This window comes from Uranotaenia lowii, chromosome 2 (assembly GCF_029784155.1).
Source record: "Uranotaenia lowii strain MFRU-FL chromosome 2, ASM2978415v1, whole genome shotgun sequence".
NCBI lineage: Eukaryota > Metazoa > Arthropoda > Insecta > Diptera > Culicidae > Uranotaenia > Uranotaenia lowii.
In genome coordinates, this window is record NC_073692.1 from 369,656,229 (window position 1) to 369,678,342 (window position 22,114).

At 36.5% G+C, this 22,114-nt stretch overlaps 2 protein-coding genes across 2 annotated transcripts; one reads left to right on the forward strand and one right to left on the reverse strand.

Moving 5' to 3' along the window:
- Nucleotides 1-361: 361 nt before the first annotated feature.
- On the forward strand, nucleotides 362-9,042 carry LOC129746812 (putative fatty acyl-CoA reductase CG5065). The gene is made up of 6 exons (XM_055740697.1): nucleotides 362-704; nucleotides 7,325-7,630; nucleotides 7,777-7,862; nucleotides 7,919-8,473; nucleotides 8,537-8,662; nucleotides 8,723-9,042. Exons 1-6 carry the CDS (start codon nucleotides 435-437, stop codon nucleotides 8,970-8,972), a joined length of 1,593 nt encoding a protein of 530 aa, XP_055596672.1. The 5' UTR covers nucleotides 362-434; the 3' UTR covers nucleotides 8,973-9,042.
- A 770-nt stretch (nucleotides 9,043-9,812) lies between these two features.
- LOC129747681 (putative fatty acyl-CoA reductase CG5065) lies at nucleotides 9,813-21,177 on the reverse strand. Its single transcript, XM_055741994.1, has 5 exons — nucleotides 20,935-21,177; nucleotides 20,465-20,862; nucleotides 19,632-20,174; nucleotides 19,429-19,554; nucleotides 9,813-10,077 (listed from the first exon to the last, which is right to left on the reverse strand). Exons 1-5 carry the CDS (start codon nucleotides 21,148-21,150, stop codon nucleotides 9,867-9,869), a joined length of 1,494 nt encoding a protein of 497 aa, XP_055597969.1. The 5' UTR covers nucleotides 21,151-21,177; the 3' UTR covers nucleotides 9,813-9,866.
- Between the last annotated feature and the right edge of the window lie 937 nt (nucleotides 21,178-22,114).

The window sequence follows — 22,114 nt, forward strand, 5'->3', positions numbered from 1 at the left end:
CTTTGGTAGGAAGTGGGGATCCAGGCCAAGATCGTCAAGGTCTCGGCCAAATCGAATGAATACAATGGGTACTTAGCTTAAGCCTCACCACCAGACAAGACAGACTTGGGACACGCGTGCCCTTCGTAAGATTCCAACGATTTGTTTCTTTTGTAGATGTTTTTGGGTCCAAGTCGAGGAAAATAAGTGAATTAAAAAAAACGAATGTGGAAGATCGGATCATGAACTGATGAAGTTACGGGTGCCTATAGAACTTGCCGGCACACTGACACTACTAAAGATGAAGGAAGGCCTCCTAGTTTTTCGGTGACCATTTGTGTTTGTGGAAAAGTGAAAGGAAGTCTATAAATACCGGACAGGAGCCGCACTTCCGGAACTAGTCCGGAAGATACGGTCGTTGAAAGCAGAAGTGCGCCAATTTCAAACGAACTGCGATGTCCGCGAAATATTTCGTAAACAACAACAACCACGGTAGTGATGATGGTGATGGGTTTGGCAGGGGGTCATTGGCAGGATATGAGCCGGTGCCCAAGTTCTATGCCGGCAAGGATGTGTTTTTGACCGGGGGAACCGGATTTATGGGCAAAGTGTTGATCGAGAAGCTGCTCCGATCCTGTCCGGAAGTGCGGCGCATCTACGTGCTGATGCGGTGCAAGAAGGGCAAAACGCCGGAAGCGCGGGTCCAGGAGATGACCAACAATCCGGTGCGTATTGAGTGACTAGTTTTGTGTTCGTTAGAATTAATATTTGTGAGAATTAGTTGGATTGAAGATGTTTGCAAAGGCAAATTGATTATCAACAATTGGTTAATAAAGTCGATTTCAAAAGCTGGAATTTCATGACAGTTTGGTGAACTTCTTAAAAGAACATTGATGAAACGAGCATGCTGCTGAAATTTTTATGTGGAAAATCTTATGTTATCTGTTTTTCTTCTTTCAAAATTAACAGCACAACGAACAGTAGATCAAAAATGTGGATTCGGTGAAATCTGTCAGTCAATGTTTGATTGCGCAAGAATTCTTGCGATTATGAAAAAAGTTCAAGCTCGGCAAAGTGATATCAAATAAGAAAAAATATTTTAGTACCAAATATAAACCAATGAAAATTCAAGTTTTTTTTTTGGTAAAACAAAAGTTAAGAATCTATAGTCAAAACATATTGTATTAGAAATTGAGTATCCAACTGCAAAAGCAGGAATTTAAAATTGAGAAACTAAATTTAATAAAACTGTTTTTTTATGTCATATATAACACATGCAGTGTGTATTGTTTGGTGCAATTAGTATCCCGAAAAAACAAAAACCAAATATAGTGTGTTTTACAAATCGTAGTCCCCTGACCCATCGTTGCACAGAATGACTCAAATTGCCAATATTTCAGCTGTTTTTAACTGTTTCCCAAAAATAATACTGAATCATGTTAATTGGAATGTTTACAGATGAAATGAGGCATTTTGCAATACTTTCTGCTGTAAAATATGCATCTTACGTCAGTTTTAATTTTTCTTGTTTTTTTGTGCGGTTTTTGTCCTAATTTTTAACCAAAACCTTAACATTCCTTCTACGGCAATTAATCTTTTACTTCACAAAATAAACATTTTTCGTGTCAGCTTTCTTTACGAAACGTTTGTTGGACAATTTTAACACCATAATTTTGAAAAAAAAATACTATCCCTAATAACCAGAGAAAATATCGGATCGTGCAACAATTGGTTTGCTCAATCTCCTCCTGCCCCATTGTTGTAAATAAATAAATCCGCTGCAAGATTTGTATGAAAATTTCGTATTTATACATTTGTTTACCTCCAATTAATATGATTGGTTGTTTTTACAGCCAAAAATAGCAATACAATTTTGGGAAGCGATTCATTGCGAGTCCTGAATTAGAGGAACGTGTTTTGATTTTGTAAGGAGGTTTGTGAACAAAAACTAAACCTAACTTGTACCTACCCCAGAAATAATATTCATCGCCATAAAAAAAATCGAAATAAAATCTTTTTGATTTCAGTGTTTTTGACTGCTAATTTGAAAGCTGGTTAACCGTAGGATGAAAATAAAAAATCGCAATAACTCCTTTGCATAGCCAATGATATTGTTGATTTTAAACTTTTTTTAAGTTTTTTCATGAAACACTTTGTTTGTTCTCATGTTGGCAAAAAATGAAACTTAAGAATAGGCAAAGTCAATAAAAAAAGACAAACTTCATCTCAAACTTACTTGAATTTCCTGGATATGCAAAAATTTCTTCTTCTCTATAAATTGCCATACAAAATTGAACACGTTCATTGATTATAAGCAACTAAAAAAAACTCGGATTTTCTATTGATATGACATGTTTTTGGCTATAAAAGTACAACTAGTACAACTACGTTTAACTAGAAATTTTAGTAATTTCTATGCTCTAATTAACTGTTTCAACTCAGAATTTTCATATTTTTTGCACTCATTGTGGATTATCAATAATTCGTTTTTTATTGAAAGACACTTCAGACCGTCAAATCTTCAAATTAATGTTTTGAGCTTATTGAACTCGTTGAAAAACATATGTATGTATGAAAGTCTGGGCAATGTCTGAAAAGTGTCAAAGTCACTTAAACTGCTTTTTCTTTGAGGGACTACTTTTTCATCGCGGTTGATTTTGAAATCCTTTATCCCGACCATTTACTTAATATTTTATGCAGGGAATTTTAAAAATTATTCTGAAATAAACACTTGTTACTCAAATTTCGTGATGACAAATTTTAACGAATTGTATTTTATGTCAACTGCGAATCCCTTAATTTTGATAATAATATTGTCAAAATATTGTACAGTAGGAAAACTACGACCCGTAATCCCAAAAAATCGAAGTCGACGTATTGAAATAAATTAACTTTTTGAAAAGATAAATTCTTATAAAAAATTATATACCATGAGCATAAATCAGTCGAACGGTCTGAAACTTTGGGCGTGGTTGAATCCATTTTCAAGCTTTAAATTGATATTCATTATGCAAAAATCGATCGACTTCCAAGTGAGTCCTAAAGCAATTGTTTTATAAAATCACATCCTCTTCATAGGGGTAAAAGGGGGCAAAACAGATCACGTTCTTTAATCTTTTCACCTGGATATAGGCACTTTAATAAAAAAATAAATATTAAATACCTTTTAGTTCATTCTATGAAATTTCAAAGAAAAAAAATTTTATGTTTGTGGGACATATTAAGAAAAAAGCTCAATACTGGGAAAATAAGGTCAAATAACTCTTCTCAGATGGTTTCGGTTTTGAGTTTCTGAGAAAACTTCACGTGAGATAAATGCTATTCCAGGCGTTACCCCACTCTCCCCTAATATCTTTATTTGAAACGGCTCATACCTTTAGACTTTAAGGAGCCAAAATATTTTTGTCTTTACAATGTTCTGCTTAACAATTAATACTTACATTTTATAATTTTAAAGAAAAAAGGAGGATAGAAAGGGAAACGTGAAACTAAGAAGAATTATAGACGAAGATCAATAGCTTTGAGGAAAAGGTAAATTTCGAGCATGTAGTCCAAATCTAACACAGTAAGCACATCTCTCACTGGAACGTTCGGTGGTTTACTTCGGGCCCGAAGGGAGTTTACTAAATTCGTTCTGGCTACAAGATGGACCTCACACGACCAAAAAATATGCTCGCTGTCGTGGAAACCTTGGCCACAGCCACATAAGTTGCTGCCAGCAAAGATCAAAACGATACAGTTAGGAATAATGATTGGACATGAGGCGGGAAAATATACGAATAAAGTCCCGACTCAGGTCCAACCTATTAAACCAGGTTTTAAGGCTAACCTTTGGGATAGTAAAAACATTTTAAAGAGCAAAAATCAATCTGCAGAAAATGGGAATTGTATCAGCTATTGTATCTATTCGAGATTTTTTTAAATTTTCGATCTGAGATAACTCGAATTTTCAATTTCGGGCAACGTAAATTGTATGTACATATATGTATGACAAAGGATTTGACTTGTAGGTGACGAAAATTAGTGTTGCGAGCTCACTAGTACAAGCTACTAGTGTTAATACCGGTAGAGATAAGTTTAGCTCCGATTTCAACTTGCCACCGGTCAAGTGAAAGGGTTTGACTTGTAGGCAAGGTTGCCGAAAAAAAATCTGTGCTTTTGAGAAAAAAAAAATTTTAACTTTCTGTGATTTTACCCAAAAATTCTGTGATGATTTTCTGTGATGCTATTTCCGTTCATTAATTGAAAATTTATGATAAATGGGTCTTTTCAACATTTTAGTTGTGAAAAATCAATTAACATAACCAGTCTGATTATAGTTTTCTGATCCAAAGTAAGAATTTTAATTTTATATTGGCCAAAAGAATTATAATTTTGAAAATTCATTCGAAATTCAAAAATTCTGTGAAATCTGTGAAAACTCCAGAATTCTGTGATGAAAATTTGCTCAAAATTCTGTGAAATTACAGATTTTTCTGTGATTTCGGCAACCTTGCTTGTAGGTGACGAAAATTAGTGCCACGAGTTCGCTAGTTCAAGTTACTAGTGTAAGTAGAAATCAGTTAAGCTCCGATGTTTACTAGTAGCTTGTACTAGTGAACTCGCGGCGCTAGTTTTCGTCACCTACAAGTCAAACTCTTTTTTTTTTAAAGGGGTCGCATTTTAAAATCGGAACTAATCTCAATTTTACTGGTATTGTAAAAATTGTCGAAAAAAAGCACTGTGCAGAAGCTGATGAGTAGTGTTAAGAGAAAAGTAACAGAACTCGCCTACCCTACAAAAACTAACCTACTGAATGCATTATGAATTGAAAGAAAACACTATATTTCAGTATGTTTGAGAATAATATGCTTTAAATCATTATTTCTTTTGTCAAAATTGAAAATTAGGTTCATTTTATGACTTAAGAACTAATTTTTTTTCCAGATATCTTTTTTTTTCAATTTTTTTAAGTTAGATTCGGTTGTTTTTTTTTTGTAAATAAAATAAAATCACATTTCAAACGCTACAAAACACTCTTATTTTTCAACGGAAATCATAAAATTGCACATCAAAACGCATTGAAATTTTATCAACTTTTCAAACAAACATTTTGTTTTTTGTTTTGTTTTGTTTCATGGTTTTTAAGAAAATGACCTTTAACATTAAAAATTTTAAATATGCTTTAAATAATGTCTAAAAGTACCGTCTGCCTCACCGAATATTCTGCAAAAAATACCATTGTATACCCAAGCAACCAAAAGTCCCATAAAACAGGTACAAAAAAGCTTACTCAGCTCTATAATTGATATGAAGTACGTTCTATGCAGCTCAAAATTTTAGTTCTTATTGATACTTTCAGGTTCCAAAACAAGTCTAAACTATCTTCTATTAGCTTCCAGCGGCCTTTTAATTCAGCTTCCAAAAAATTCTAAAATGAGCTAAAAATGCCCTATCTGTCACAATTGCACCCTTGGCATCGGTTCATATCACCTTCTCTTGATTAATTACTATGTTCAGTACATGGTGCCGCCATGATGCCACGCGCCGGATTCCAAACTCGACCAATTGCTTCTTTCCTACATTTCCTACAAATATCGCATCAGAATGGTCACTCAAGTAACAAATTAATAATTGAAAAACAACTTGCCCGCTTTGGGGATCGAACACCGACCTTCGTGGTGAGAATCGAACACGCTACCACAAGACCACGCCTAGATTTTGTTCTAACTGAAACGGAAACTCGAAGTGGGGATGTGATGTTGAAAGCACTTTTTGTGACCCGTTTTGAGCACTTTTGTGCTCTTCGTGTGACTTAAGTCCCTTACAGCGTACATATAAATCACTTTTGCAACTTTCAAGTTCGATTATAATTTTAATGACATGTTCGGCAATTATAATCATACAAATTACGGCGATTAAAAATTATATAACAAACTTTCAAGTTCATAAATCAGTACATAAAGTTCACTCAAGGGAATAGGGCAAAATAAGTCACATAAAACGTACATACTGATTACTATTGCAACCTTCAAGTTCATTAATAAGTACATAAAGTTCACTAAAGAGAATTGGGCAGTTGGTTCTCTTTGTCAGCCTTTATGTAACTTTCGAAGCCTTCATTCAAGTAAATATGTGAGTTTTGGTTGCTTGGGTAATTTATGATGCAACTTTCATATCAAGACACCAAAGTGGGTCTACAACTCTTTTAAGAATTATGAAAGAAATAATGACAATAATTCTATTTTTTTGCATCGAAAACAAACAATGGTCGAACAACTACACTCACATATAAGGGAGATAAGGGCATAATAGCCACCTTAAGGAGGATGCTTGTTTAACCACAGAAAATAGCTATAATATGTGAGTTACATCATTGCTTCGTGTTCAGACACTTAAAAATTCTATTTTCTAACTGGCTGAAACTTGAAATAGTAGATAAAACCACTACGACTAACCGTTTAGTGTAAAGTGCATCGATCATGAATGAAGAAACCTCCACATCCAATAGGAATCGAACTCGAGTCTTTTGATTACCTCTCCGACACCTTACCAATAGGCCAAATCGTCAGATGTAAACTAGTCAAACTATAACTCTATAATTCAGTTGACCTCATCAAGTTGAATTAACTGCTAGATTCTACGGGAGAAAATACTCATCGTGCCCCGATAACGCCTTTTAAAATTGATTGTAGTGAAAAATCAAAAATTTATTGATGATAAAAATTGAGGACCAATGTTTACATCATGTTGAAGTGCGTACATTATAGATCAAGGTGATTTAACAATCATAAGAGCTTATTTTCCGGTGCTCAAAAATTATAATATTATCGTCACTTGAGAAACTAGTTTTTTTTTATATTTCTGTAAAGATGATAAGAAGATTTATTTTTTGCTGAAAAATTAATACTATAGAAAGTACGAAACTAATCCTCGTGAAAATTCATTTAAGAAAATACGTAGTTTTGTAGAAAAGAGGAGGGTTTACTATGCCCCGGGTGCTCGTTATGCCCTTATCTACCCAACAGGAAGCGTACGCTTCTTACAACAAACGTGGGAAAAAGTACTTACCAAAACGGGTTAAAAAAAATGTTACATGCTTTGTAGAGTGTTTGCTGCAAAACTGACTTCGAGCTTCAGTTTCAGTTTATGTCAGTTAGTTCCTGGAGAATTTTAAAAACCCTTGCAAGTGCAACTTCATGGGGGGGTTTATAGTTTGCATAAATTTAAAAAAAAATTCCAACACCTTGTATTTAGTTAAAAAAAAAGGCTTATTATTGATTCAATTTTAAATAACGGAAGTTTTAGATATGGAAAGACAGCTTTTTCTCATATTATTTGATAATTTTCCAATTTTTCTCTTCAGTTCTTCGCATGTCTCAAAAAACAAGATCCCACCGCCCTCAAAAAGCTGGTGCCGGTATACGGTGACTGCATGAAGCTGCGGCTGGGGATGTCCCCGGAGGACATTCAGCGGCTGCAGAGCGTAGCGATTGTGTTCCACCTGGCGGCCAGCGTACGCTTCAACGATCCCCTCAAGGATGCCATCCTCACCAACGTGCTGTCGACGAGGGAAATGTTCGAAATCTGCCTGGGGCTGCCGGCCCTGGAAGCTGTCGTTCATGTTTCGACCGCTTTCAGCAATCCGGAACAGAAACAGATGGAGGAAAGGGTGAGTGGTTGAAAAAAAAGGCCGGAGTTACTTAGAACAATTGAATGCCTTTTGGTATAAACATTTCCCCTGCAAGCTTTTAACGAGTGATGGCCTGCACTCTAATTCATAAAACTTCAATTGAGTTTAACTTTGTTTTCTTTCAGCTGTATCAACCCAAGGCAGACTGGAAAAGAATGCTTGAATGTGCCCTCAAATTCGACAGCCAAATGCTCAATATTTTGACAGAAAAGTATGTGTTTTTGGTAGAGTGAAATGGCAAATTATTTATGATTTTTCATTTTATAGAATTACAAATTTCGCACCTAACACCTACACATTCACCAAAGGCCTTGCCGAGCAAGTTTGTAAAGACTACCAGAACCAGCTACCACTGGTAATTTTCCGTCCATCGGTTGTAGTAAACACCATCGATGAACCGATCGTCGGATGGATCGACAACTTCAACGGACCATCCGGTATGCTAGTCGGTGCCGGAACCGGAGTCGTTCGGACCAGTTTGATGCCGATTGATAATCGGCTGAACACCATTCCGGCGGACATTTCCATCAAGGGTCTCATATTGGCCGCTTGGCGGCGTGGCACTCGAGAACAAGCCTTCCGGGATCAGTTCCTACCGATCTACAACAGTGCCGTGGAATACGAACATTCCTGGCACTTCAAGAAGATGCTCGACTGTGGGAAAGAAAACATGACCAAGATGTCCTTCAATAGGTTGCTGTGGGTTCCTGGGGGGTCTCCGACGACTTCCAAGTTCAAATACTTCCTTCTGGTGCTGTTTACACACATCCTACCTGCAATACTGGTAGATACCCTGTGTATTCTTTTGAGGAAACCTCCATTGTGAGTAAATCTTAAGATCTCAAGAACTACTTTCGTCGTAATGAAAATAAACATCTTTTCCAGCCTTTTGAAAGTTCAGCGTAAGGTCCTTCTGATGGAAGCTTCTCTGCGTTACTTTATCCACAACCAATGGAACTTCGAAACTGAAAGATTCCGATCGTTGAGAGATGATCTCCGAGGAGATGATATGTAAGTTCTGAAGGCATTTGCTCGAATGATCAACTCTAACTATTGTTAAACCTCCAACAGATCTACATTCAGTTGGCACTTATCAGAAGAAAAAATCGATCAATACTACCTGGACTGTTGGCATGGGGTTCGGAAGTATCTGCTCAACGAGCCGGACGAAACGTTGCCGGAAACGAATCGGCGAATGGAGCGGCTGATTATCGTTGATCGGTTTCTGAAAATTGCGTTCTGCCTGCTGGTAGGTTATCTCATCGTGAAAAGTTCGCTGTTTCACAGCTTGGAAACCAAGCTGGTGCGTTTTGCTCGGTGAGGTTAGGTCGGGTGGCGTAGGTTGTTGTAAATAATTTATTTTTTTTTTGAAATATACTGTTTTGAGCAAATGTTTCTATTGATGTTTTTTTATTCGTGTCCTATTAAAATTCTTTTTTTTTTGAATCGAATGTTTGCATATAGATACATATTGATAAAGAATATTTTTCTTATCTTGGGGAGTGAACGTTTGTATAAAATTAAAAATTTCAAATTACTTGATATTTTGCCAGAGTAAAGATAACTTGCGAAAAAATGAAAATTTAGTGCTAAATTAAAATCAGCCTAAATTAAGGCGTACCTCATAAATCATGACTGCCTCCGCCAAATCAACCTGAATTCCTGTACATTCGGCGGCAAAAAAACTTCTTTCTCCTTGCATAATAAAACCTTTTGTATTGTCGAAACATCTCCCCCAGGCTAGAGGTGAAGAAAAGAAAGAGAAGAGCTAATATATCCAAGCTTTGCCGGCATACACACATTCTGGCTTGTTACAACACAATGATGAGAATCAGCCAGAGCGCTCCAGGATTCGGTTGCGGTTGTTCGTTGATGAAAATTCACAATAAGAAAGCTTCGGGATGTCATCTTCTACGTTCTGGGCAATCCGTTTCCACCTACATAGTTACCTGTTGGTCTCGGATTGGAACATGCAATTTTCTGAACTGTGGCCGTTTGGTGATGATGGTAAAAATGATGGCATAGAAAACGTAATCGGTCTTTTTGATCTTATTAAAATTTCTGAAAGCATAAAAGCTTACTTCCAAAATGAATGATGATACTGTATAGCAATCTTGATGAATGTTTCGTTTTTTCATAAATCAAGTATAAAACTCATCTGTTGTAAAACCACCGACATCATTATTGTACAAAGAAATTTAACAAAAATCTTAATTCAAAACACAAGTCGATACATTAGGTACCAGAAAACAGCATAGAATATCCAAGAAACAATTCGATCCATCCTTTCGAGCCGTTGACTAATACGCCTTGCTGACGGAACGGTGTCGTCCGATTCCTTAACCAGATAGCGACGTCCTCCGAGGTGACAAATTTTCCCAAACTCAAACATACCACTTTGGATGTGTGCCAAATCGAACTGCTCCCTGTGAAGGAAAGAAAATCGAGTCAATTTGGTTGTTATAAAGAGGATTATGTAAATTAGAATTATATTCCTGTATCGCGAATTCCAGTTTCTATTCTCGATTGTGAAAATTCGATAAACATCCTATTCGTACGAAAAACATCATGAGGTGAGCTCTACTTTTTTCTGAGACCAGTTCGATTATTATAGCATAATAGCAAAAATTATCCATTACAAGATTCGGAACTCTAGCGAAAATCGACGGACAAAATCAAAAAGCGCCACCATCAAATGCTGCGGCAGAAATGCAACTATTTAGTAAAACACGCTAAGGAAAAAAAACCAATTTGCACGACAAACACACTGAGATATTTCTCTGCGTGGTCTTGGCTCGCCAGAATTAGCACGGTTTTTCGGTATTAGAGTCTTCAATCGCTATTCAAAGCTTTTTTTTTCCTTAGGGGCTGTTCAGATACCACTTGAACAGAAAAATGAGATTTTAGACCTCCTCCGTGGACAAGCGTGGAATTTCGCAAACCCCTACCCCGGATGTGCACGTGGATATAGGTTTGAATTTGTTTTTTTTTCAAATCTAATTTGAGAGTTAGAACACACTACTTCTTGCTTTTTTTGTTTTTTGAAATTACTGATTTGGAAAAAAACGAATTAGCACTTCCTGATATAAAGTAATTTGTAAATTTTTAAATTTCTATATTATCATATTTTTTCATGCTTTCAAGTGGCTATTAGTTGTTTAAATTTAAACTGGAAAGCTTTGCAAATTTAAGATTTTGATTTAAACATCTTAATAAAACTAGATAAAATTTATCAGCATTTGAATAAATTAAACTAAATTAAATTAAAACCTTGGGAAAAAATCTGTAATATATAATAAATCAGGATCCCAATCAAAATAAATACTTAGCCACGTTATCATAACCCTTAATCGCAGTTTCCTCAGCACTGTTCTGTAAAATTTCTAATCAATGATTAGGATCAACAAGATATGCAACATAAATTAGTTATCTTAATTGAAGATTTTTTTTATTGAGGAATCTCAATGCGCAAACACAAATGAGGTTCTCGATAAAATTGAGTCAGTGGCATAGCTTTTCTTCAAAAATTGGTGAAAGTATGTCAGAGTGCATTTTGCAAATGTATTCCAAAATTGAACAAAAACATATAAGAGTGCATTTTAAACCCCCCGGAACGAGGGGCACAAGTGAAAAATTCAATTATTGAGAAATGTTGACCTTTTCTGTCAGCAGATGGTGTTAAGGTTTGTTAAAAGATTGTCCGTTAGCATTTATATGCAAAATTTCAAGAGCTCGGTATCTTTGTATATATTATTTTTGATAATAGTGAACCTTCATATAAGAGAAGCGACATCTGATCTCTCTTAAAATAAAATATGTGGCAACATCGCCGAAATCTTGGACAAAAAATCCCCAGCACTGTTTTCTGGCTCAATGTTCAAGCTCTAAAGTGAACGCTCCTTCAATCCAACAAACAACATTGAAATCGATGCCCGAAGGATCGCGATAAACGGTATGAATGACTTGAATTTCGTTAATAATCAGTTAGTTTTCTAACTAGAAACACGATTCATCAAAGCATTGAAACAAATTGCACCGTATCGTAAATTCATATGACTAGCTAAAAAATTATCTGTTTGAACTATAACAACAATCACAAAACCTTCCTTGGTTGAGTTTTCAATAAGAAAGGTTAAAGCTCTGCGACAAAATGCTCGGATCGATTGGAATCGATTTTGACAGTTCTTTTGCTCGATTGGAATTTTGTGTTTCAGATGTCACTTCTCTCATATACAGGTTCACTATAGCATAATAATGAAAGACGAGAAATCGTAAAATGTGGTTCCTGGTCGAAGGGATGATTTCTAGTATGTGAAAAGATACTAATTTAGATTATACAGGGTGCGCCATCTGTATGAACGCCAAGGTTTTTTTACGTGGATTTTTTAACACGGTTTTTTTTACACGGCTTTTTTAAACGGTTTTCGGAAATTAACACGGTTTTTACACGGATTTCGCAAATTAATACGGTTTTTGAGAGAAAATATTTAAAGTTCTTTTGAAAGGAAAACACTTAAAATTTTTAGAAGTTGGGAAAATCTTAGCTCTGAGACTAAGAACATGATACATGAGACATGAGACATGAGACATGAGACATGAGACATGAGACATGAGACATGAGACATGAGACATGAGACATGAGACATGAGACATGAGACATGAGACATGAGACATGAGACATGAGACATGAGACATGAGACATGAGACATGAGACATGAGACATGAGACATGAGACATGAGACATGAGACATGAGACATGAGACATGAGACATGAGACATGAGACATGAGACATGAGACCTGGGACATGAGACATGAGACATGAAACATGAGACATGAAACGTGAGACAAGAGACATGAGACATGAGACATGAGACCTGAGACATGAGACATGAGACCTGAGACATAGGACATGAGCCATGAGATATGAGACATGAGATATGAGACATGACATGAGACATGAGACATGAGACATGTGACATGAGACATGAGACATGAGACCTGAGACATGAGACATTAGACCTGAGACATGAGACATGTAACATAAGACATGAGACATGAGACATGAGACATGAGACAAGAGACATGAGACATGAGACATGAGACATGAGACATGAGACATGAGACATGAGACATGAGACATGAGACCTGAGACATGAGACATGAGACATGAGACATGAGACCTAAGACATGAGACATTAGACCTGAGACATAAGACATGTGACATGTGACGTGAGACATGAGACATGAGACATGAGACTTGAGACCTGAGACACCATACATTAGACCTGAGACATGAGACATGAGACATGAAACATGAGACATTAGACATGAGACATAAGACCTGAGACATGAGACCTGAGACATGAGACATGAGACCTGAGACATAGGACATGAGATATGAAATATGAGACATTAGACATGAGACCTGAGACATGAGACATGAGACATGAGACATAAGACATGAGACATGAGACATGAGACATGTGACATCCCAAGTAACAATTTTAGCTTTATTATTGTCAGCAAAATATCGTTTGGACTATCGCATTAATCTTCATAAAAAGCTAAAGCGCATTCTATAACATCACCTGGACTCTAATAAAGCCAAAATCAGGCTATTTGGCCCTACCCTAGAAACGTCATCAAGACATAATTGTTGGTCATCAATGTTGGTCACCAAAGCTTTTAAAAAGCTATTATAAAACATGTTAGAAATTTTTGTTTTTTTCGGTTCTGTCAGTTCTCGGAGTTTTTTTTATTTTTTCCAGCAACCATAATGGTTGATGAATGATGATTGCATTATTCAGATATGATCTGGTAAAATTAATAGCTAAAAAAACCAATGTTTTAACCATATATTAAGCTTCTTTTCTACTGCCAGTCAAGATTTTAGGTAAAATGTATATGAAATAGTATCTTAAAATAAATGCGCCTCGTCAAATCTGATGGTCAATCATGATGGAATTGATGGAAAAAGGCCTGAAAAAATATTTTCCAATGCTTGCATTGTGAATCCATCAACATGGCATCATTTTGTGCCCTTCGATTTTGCAACCAACATGGCGTGAGTCAATTCATAGTTTTATTATGGTTTTATGATGACCCCAAAAAAAGCTACGATTTGACGTTTCTCTCGCAAGCCAACCAATTACACGCTAAGGTTGAGTTCCTCATTTCTGAGTTATTAATCATTAGTACAGTAAATGAGGACAGACTTTTTGAATGAAAAGCGATTGGTTTTGAATGACCCGTGGAATGAATCATGAGTTGAAGTCAAATTTCGTTGTCTGACGCCATCTTGAAATCCAAGATGGCGGCTTCCGCTGAACTTTAAAATGGTGTAAATGACTTGAAATCGCATGAAACCCCAACAAAATGGGTATCGGGTGAAAGGGCTAAACGAGTAGAAGTTGAATTTCGCTATCAGACGCCATCTTGAAATCCAAGATGGCGGCATCCGCTCAACTTTTAATGCTTAATGCTGACAAAAAGTCGCATTAAACCACCACTATACGGGTATTGGGTGAAAGGGCTAAACTAGAAGCCGATTTTTTTTCTTTCCGACGCCATCTTGAAATCCAAGATGGCAGCTTCCACTGAATTTAAAATACTGTTAATCAATGAAAATCGCTTGAACACAACTTTTTTCACGTAATACTACATTAAAACTACTATTTTAAGACAATTTAGATCATTTTAAATCACTTTTATTATTTTTTCATTATGTTTCTAATGCATTTAGCACTTTTCTTGTTTTGTTTAAAGTTTTTGTTTTTTTTTGCCATTTATGTAATTCTATTATTCCTATCATGCTATTATGTTTAAATTGTATTGGTCTTATTCTTGCGAAAACTATAAAGTTATGTTGTTTCTGTTAACAGTCTGATTTAGGCACATGTGCCAAATTCGATGTTGCCAAAATCGAATGTTGCCAAAAACGAACGGGGTCTGTATTGTGGTGGTTTTTGTGGGATTTTCAGTCACTTACAGATTTTCAGAGAAACGCGAAAACAGATATTTGACTTCTATCATTTAGCCTTAGCACCCAATACAATATATTTGGGAGTTTCATGCTATTTTCATTCATTTACAGTATTTTTAAGTTCAGCTGAAGCCACCATCTTGGATTTCAAGATAGCGTCAGAATGCAAAAATAAATATTTTATAGGTTATCCCAATTGACAAACACCCATATTTTGGAGGTTTCATACAATATTCAATGATTTAGAGCATTTTTAAAGTTTATAGAAAGTTGCCATCTTGGATTTCTAAATTGGATAAGATAGCAATATTCGACTTCTACTCGTTAAGCCCTTCCACCCACTACCACCTGGGTTTCATGTCATTTTAAGTCATTTACTACATTTTAAAGTTTAGCGGAAGCCGCCATCTTGGATTTCAAGATGGCGTCAGATAGCGAAATTCAACTTCTACCGGTTGATTTCTTTCAACTTATATCCCTATAATATAGGTTTAATGCGATTTTCAGTCATTTACAGTATTTTCAAGTTGAGTGGTAGCCGCCATCTTGGATTTAAGATGGCGACGGGCAACGAAATTTTACTTCTACTCTTATTCTACTCTCTTATTACTTTCACCTAATAACCATATTGTGAAGGTTTCACGATATTTTCAGTAATTTACAGCTTTGAAAATAAAAGCGGAAGCCACCATCTTGAATTAATGATGGCGTCAAGCAACAATTTTTTTCCTACTATTTAGGCCCTTTCACTCAATACTCATATTGTAAAGATATTCATACCACTTTCGGTGATTTCAAGTTTGCACAGATGTATTTTTTTTAATTTTAACTCAAAACCAACTTACCAAAAATGTGTAAAAATAGGAGTTCCAATTCAAATATGTGCTATCTAATATGAGCGTGTCCTGTTTTGACATCTTGATCGAGAACTGTCACTAAGTTTTATGGCGGTTTAATAATCATGCACTGAATGCTATTATAGAACATGCAAAAGAAAGCTTGGAGCAAACTTCTAGGTTTGTGTTTTATTATAGTTTAATAAAAGTTTTATTAGCGTTTTCAAAACCATCTGAAAACATATGGTCGAAAAAAATTATAAGCTTTCTGCATGACCATAATAAAACCGCCATAAAACGAGCTGCACAAAAAAATGCCATAATTAAACCATGATAAAACTTCCTAATGCTAGTTGGCATAATCTGTGTTACTTGGGATGAGACCTGAGACATGAGACATGAGACATGAGACATGAGACATGAGACATGAGACATGAGACCTGAGACATGAGACATTAGACCTGAGACATGAGACATGTGACATGTGACAAGAGACATGAGACATGAGACATGAGACATGAGACCTGAGACACCATACATTAGACCTGAGACATGAGACATGAGATATGAGACATGAGACATGAGACCTGAGACATGAGACCTGAGACATGAGACCTTAGACCTGAGACATGAGACATGAGACCTGAGACACGAGACCTGAGAAATGAGACATGAGACATGAGACATGAGACATGAGACATGAGACATGAGACATGAGACATGAGACCTGAGACACCATACATTAGACCTGAGACATGAGACATGAGATATGAGACATAAGACATGAGACATGAGACCTGAGACATGAGACATTAGACATGAGTCCTTAGACCTGAGACATGAGACATGAGACCTGAGACTTGGGGATTTTTTTATTATCTTACGGGTTTGCGCCGGGGGTCTTCAGATTTTCCCCAAAATTGAAAATTTGGTTCATTTCTACGACTTTCTACGACATGTATTTTTTCAGATTTTTAAAACTTTTATTTTTCGAATTAGACTCGGTTAGATTTTTTTTAAATAAAAAAAATCATCTTTCAAAGCTACATAACTCTGTTATTTTTCAACGGAAATAATAAAATAGCCCATCAAAATTCATTGAAATTTTATTCCAAATAAAATACTTTAAAAAAATTAAGTAATGACCATCAACATTAAAAATTGTAAATAAGCTTTAAATGACGTCTAAAAGTACCGGCTGCATCACCGAATATTCTGCAAAAAATACCATTGTATAGCTCAATTTATGATGCAACTTTCATCCAATGAGTTTATTTTTGGAAGCCCGCACCGGATCGGTAAGAGAGCTGTTTCACGCGCCGAGGCATGGGCGCTTAGATTACAGCCTTACGATTTTAAGGTTCTTCGTGACCCCGGAGAAATGAATATGGCCATTCGATGAATCTAACGAAAAACATCTTTTGTACTTTCTGGATACGGGCGATTACATGGAAGGAAATCGTAGTCAAGACAGGAAAAGACTGCGAACAAAATATGGTACGTGAAGCGATCAAAAGTAATTCTTGAATGACCGAGTTATTTTGCCACATGATCTTCTCAAGAGAGCTCTAAGCTCGGCCCATCAAGGTCACATGGGCGCATCTTCAATGAAGAAAGTGAAAACAAGTGGAAACTTTTGTTAAAAGTTGTGAGATATGTTTCCGGATGTCTAAGAAAAATCCATCCGTACCCTTAACCAGCCGAAAATAACCTGATGGACCGTGGGAAATTTTCCAGATAGACTTTTTATCGTTCAAAGATTGCGGTTCGGGAGAATTTTTAGTGTGGTAAAGTCTGTTTCACATAGAATCTGGTCGTATCTTTTCATCTACTGTAGCGCCCCTAGTTGTCACATCGCGAATCTATTATTTTGATCCGGAGAGTTGGTTTACTTAGTGGTGAAAATTTCATCAAGATTGAAGCAGTCAGTCAAATGTTATCGACGATGGAACGCGAAAGGCGAGAGAAAATTCTCGATCTCGAAAGATCTCGAAATTCCTGAAATATCCAAAATCGATTGTAAATTCGGTGCTGCAACGTTACCGGGAGACCCTTACGGTGGATCGAGCAAAACAAACCAGGCGTAAAAGTGGAACATATAGCCGGAAGCTGCAAGCAAAGGTAATTCGATCAGTTCACAATAATCCTGAAATCTCCTTGAGTGATTTTTAGAAAAAGTTCAAGATGAACCACAGTACAGCTCGACGAATTTGTTTGCGAGAAGGCTTGCGGTCGTATCATGCAAGCAAACACCCCAACAGGACGCTGAAACAAAACCAGGGCAAGGAAGGTATACTAGAAAGTGTTGACCAAGTACAACAGATTTACAAGTACCCGGTAACAAATTTTACCTTGCGAAGCGTAAAGGGAATGCTGCGGGTAGAATTAAGTTTGTTTTTTTCAGATAAATTTGCTCGTAAGTTGATTATTTTGCAAGGGATCTGTAGTTGTGGGAAGAAGACTATGATTTCCATCACTGGGGACACAATGAATGGAAATGTTTACAAAGAAGAATGTCTCCAGAAGAGGGTTTTCCCATTCATTCGGTCCCACAAAAGTCCGGTGAAGTTCTGTCCGGACCTGGCAAGCTGCCACTACAGCCGGGATGTCGTTAAGTGTCATAAGGAGAACAAGATTTTCGTCCCATCGCACAGTGGTTTAAAACTCGAAAAACGTGATCATGGGCTTTTTGATGCCTTAGATGTCAAAATAGCTTAATAACATGTTCTACAATGTTTCATTATTTTCAATTGCGCATATTTTGCCATTATTTTTTTCCTGATCGATCCACCTTAAAGTGGGATATTTTTTTTATTTTTTGAATTTGTCATCCAATCAAAATGATGTGTTGAGAAAAGTTGTAGACAATACAATTTTAATAAACTTTGTAAAAGACTTTAAAGCTCTATCTTTTAAAACAACAGATTTATAGACATTTTTCTAAAAACTAACCTCAAAAAACGAAGTTTTCGTTTAACTTTTTTCAAAGCGACTTTCGACTCTTACTTTGTATAAGAGAGTTGTAATAATTGTAAAAGTACACAACTTCATTGAAGGTGTCAAGTTTCTATCTTGACGTTAAATGGTACTTTTTGTGTAATTACGTTTTAAAATTGCATATTTTCAATGTTCCATATTTCTAAAAGTTGCAAACTTATGAAAACAAAATTATATGCATTTGAAAGACACGTTCTTAAGCTTTAATGAACATATAATTTCATTCGTATGTATCAGGTTTAACTACAAAAATCATTTATCTGAAAAATTGTAGTTTTGAAGTTTTTGTTAAGCCAGCCTGGCAATCTCTTGCTGTTAAGCAAAAGGAAGGATGAAATCTTCTTTTTCTTCTACTCCTACCGTGACAAGTGAAGAAGACAGTTCTTAATTTGTTGAGATAAAAGACATACACGCTTAGTGTATGTCAGTTTTTGTATTTTTTCGTTATAATACTCTTTGTTCACATTTTTTCATAGATTTACTGATTAGTGATTTTTGATTCTCTGGCAGTGACTTTCTACTTACATGGCGACCGTCATAATTTGGTCAAACTATTTAGTCGATTTTTAATGAGTTTTGTAATAATAATATAAAACTACGAAGATTAACGTGACATAAAGCTATGATTTCATATTGCAAGACGCTCACTGATAAGAAACTGATTTTTCAAGTTTATCCCAAGGAGAAATCACAAAAAATGGGTTAAATTAGTATAAAAAAGGAAAAACAATTTTTCCTGAACAAAGTGTTTCCGAATTCTATACAAACTTCAGGCTCGTTGTTTAACCTCTTTCCATGGTCGAATTTCATTCAAATTAAACTTTAAACTGTACATTACATTAGGTTTTTTTATAAAGTGAATTTTTAACCATGTGAAAATATAGGTACTTATTTTAAGTCATAAAATTATGGAAATGAGATGTAGTTGACTTGACAATATAAAAAAAAAATAAGGTCATACCTGTCTGTCGGATGTATCACATTCTCGAGCATCTTGAAGTTGTCTGCTCGAAAGGTCCAGTTATTGAAGGCCACCGGTAGAACTGATAACGTGAGGCTGAATATTACACGCTGTATTTTCATCAATCTGAAAAATGTGATTAGAAAACGAATTATTCGTAAAGTTTTTTTTAAACTTTTGATTGAGCTTTTCCATAAACTTACCGAGGTCTTTGGTTTTTAATTCGAAGTATCGAATCTACCATCATGCTGGGCAGGATTTGAAACAAGAGAAAGTACAAATAGTACTCGTATATGCAGTGAGCAAAGGTTATGTTAGGAAACCAGACCAGCTGGCTCGGTGGGTACATCCGGTGCAGCAACTTTTCCATCGGAAAACTGTCACTGTAGGTACAAGTTTTGCGCCTCTCAACGGCTCCATTGTAGATAAGCCGAGAGTGTTCTGAATTGGTGGCCCTCAGCCAGGCCGCTATCAGGATGGTTTTTATGCACATATCGGCCGGAATTATGTCGATCGTTCCTTTGGGGTCGAAGTATACGGTCCTCAAAATACCGGTGGTGAAAGCTAGTAAGAGACCCACGTGGCCGTTGAAATTATCAACCCATCCCGGAAGTGGTTCCTTTTCACAACAGACCACTAAGGACGGCCGGTAAATCACTAGTGGCAGCTTTCGGCTGTAGTCGTGACAAATGTGTTCAGCCAAAGCTTTGGTAAAGAGGTACGTGTTCATTGTTCCGTTCATCAATCTGTAAATATTAAAAGAACTGTAAGGTCTGTTTCTAATAATATGGGCCCTATTACATAAGACGAGTCACGAGTCATTTTACTAGAGTGAGCCATTTTGGTATTACAGTAGACGAGTCGAGTCAAATTTCAGCCGAGTAGCTCGACTGAGTCGACTGTTTGAAGGTTCGTGACTCAGCTGTTTCACTCGACTACCGTAATTCGACATTTCGCTCGACTCGACAGTGACTGGAGTCGAGTCGAGTTACTCGACTCGTCTTATTTAATAGGGCCCTATGTTAAAGCGACTTACTTGGGTGCTAAAGTTTCCAGCATTTCCACATCCAGCTGCTCGGCCGCATCAATGGCCAACTTCCAATCCATCTTAGCTCGGCCCAACTCTTCAACCATTTCGACCGTCGTGTGATCCACATTGCAGTACATCGTCGAAACATGGACAAATGCTCTCAACTTCTTCAACGTAGACGCCCACTCAAGTATATCCCTGGTGCTCCGGGTATTCATTAGAATGGCTTTCTGCAGCGAATCATCAAACCGGACACTCGCAGCCGCATGGAACACAAACTGAACGTCGACCAGCCGCCCAAAGCTAGCATCGTCCATTCCGAGCCGCTTCTCGGAACAGTCCCCATTTATCGGGATCAACTTTCCAAAACTTTCCGGATGACTTGCACGCAGTTTGTCGAACAACTGAATCACATTAAAAAAACACAAAAACTTCAATCAACTCCAACGAATTCCCCGCAAAAAAACACAACTCACCGGAAGCTGAACCAACTGACTGATCCGTTCCGACTCCGAGGCACCCCGGTGGGGTCTCATTAGCACGAAAACCTTTCCCACATCCGGGCATGATCGTAACAGCTTCTCCAGCAAAATTTTGCCCATAAATCCGGACCCTCCGGTCACGAAAACGTCCGCCCCGGCGAACGTTTCCGGTATGGTGGGACTGGACGACATATTCGATAGGACGGACATCGTTGATGTCCCACGCCTAGACACAGTTTGACAGCCTATTCAAATGACGCACATTGTTTAGAACCATTTTAAGGAGTTATCGACTGACCTTTGGGTATCGGATTGAATTATTCATCCAACTGGATGAAGTACCATTATGAGGTTGCGATATTACTCGTCGCCTAGCTAGTCGATCATATAAATATTCATCGGCACAATTTCTGCCATTATTAGTCACGTTGCAGCCTTCTGATAGAAAACCGCACCAAGAACGCACCGAGGAAGAAAGAAAGCCCTTGAAAACTAAATAGGCTGGAATGATTCTTGAGCTGACAAAGCTTATTTCTGTGTTTAATCGAACATTTCTAGATTACCTTTGAAAGGGTTAACACAATTTCATTATTTACATCTCTGAAAATGTGACCAGTTATGGACTATTTTCTGAGTAGAGAAAATAACCGTCAAACGGGACATCATGCAACAGCGAGTTAGATGCATCATTTGTATATCACAACACTCATTCAATATTTATTTCAATATAGTGCAATAAAGTTATCATTTATTGATAACAAAACGATGATGAGTTTCTCACATAGTGAGATAGTTTTTCAAAGTTTTTTATTCTCTTAGAAAATTAAAGAACGAGCAATCCATTGCATCCATTTTTACATTTTCCTATGCTGTTAAAAACTTTACCCATATTGCTTTAATTTTCCTAAAAGAACACTGTTGATTTAAGAATATTTTTCAGACAATCCAAGACGTTTTTTTAATAAATATTTTTATAATTTAGTTACCGGTCAGGGCTAGAATGCATCAAAATGCATATCAAAGAGGCACCTTTTAAATCTCGTTTCCATATGCTGGAATATGATTGTTTTGCATCACGCGTTTATTTATTTCAAAATTTCATCCATCCAAACATTAATTTTTAGGATTTCAGCTTGTAAATATTTTGAAGTTTTTTAACCCCTAAATGTATGCA

Bases quoted from the DNA above. Each gene is read 5' to 3' on its own strand.
- LOC129746812 (XM_055740697.1), top strand. From the start codon at position 435: ATGTCCGCGAAATATTTCGTAAACAACAACAACCACGGTAGTGATGAT. The intron at 705-7,324 runs GTGCGTATTGAG...TTTTCTCTTCAG, and splicing joins AGGAGATGACCAACAATCCG to TTCTTCGCATGTCTCAAAAA. The intron at 8,474-8,536 runs GTGAGTAAATCT...CATCTTTTCCAG, and splicing joins CTTTTGAGGAAACCTCCATT to CCTTTTGAAAGTTCAGCGTA.
- LOC129747681 (XM_055741994.1), bottom strand. From the start codon at position 21,150: ATGTCCGTCCTATCGAATATGTCGTCCAGTCCCACCATACCGGAAACG. The intron at 20,863-20,934 runs GTGAGTTGTGTT...AATGTGATTCAG, and splicing joins GTCAGTTGGTTCAGCTTCCG to TTGTTCGACAAACTGCGTGC. The intron at 10,078-19,428 runs GTATGACCTTAT...TTTCCTTCACAG, and splicing joins GTGATACATCCGACAGACAG to GGAGCAGTTCGATTTGGCAC.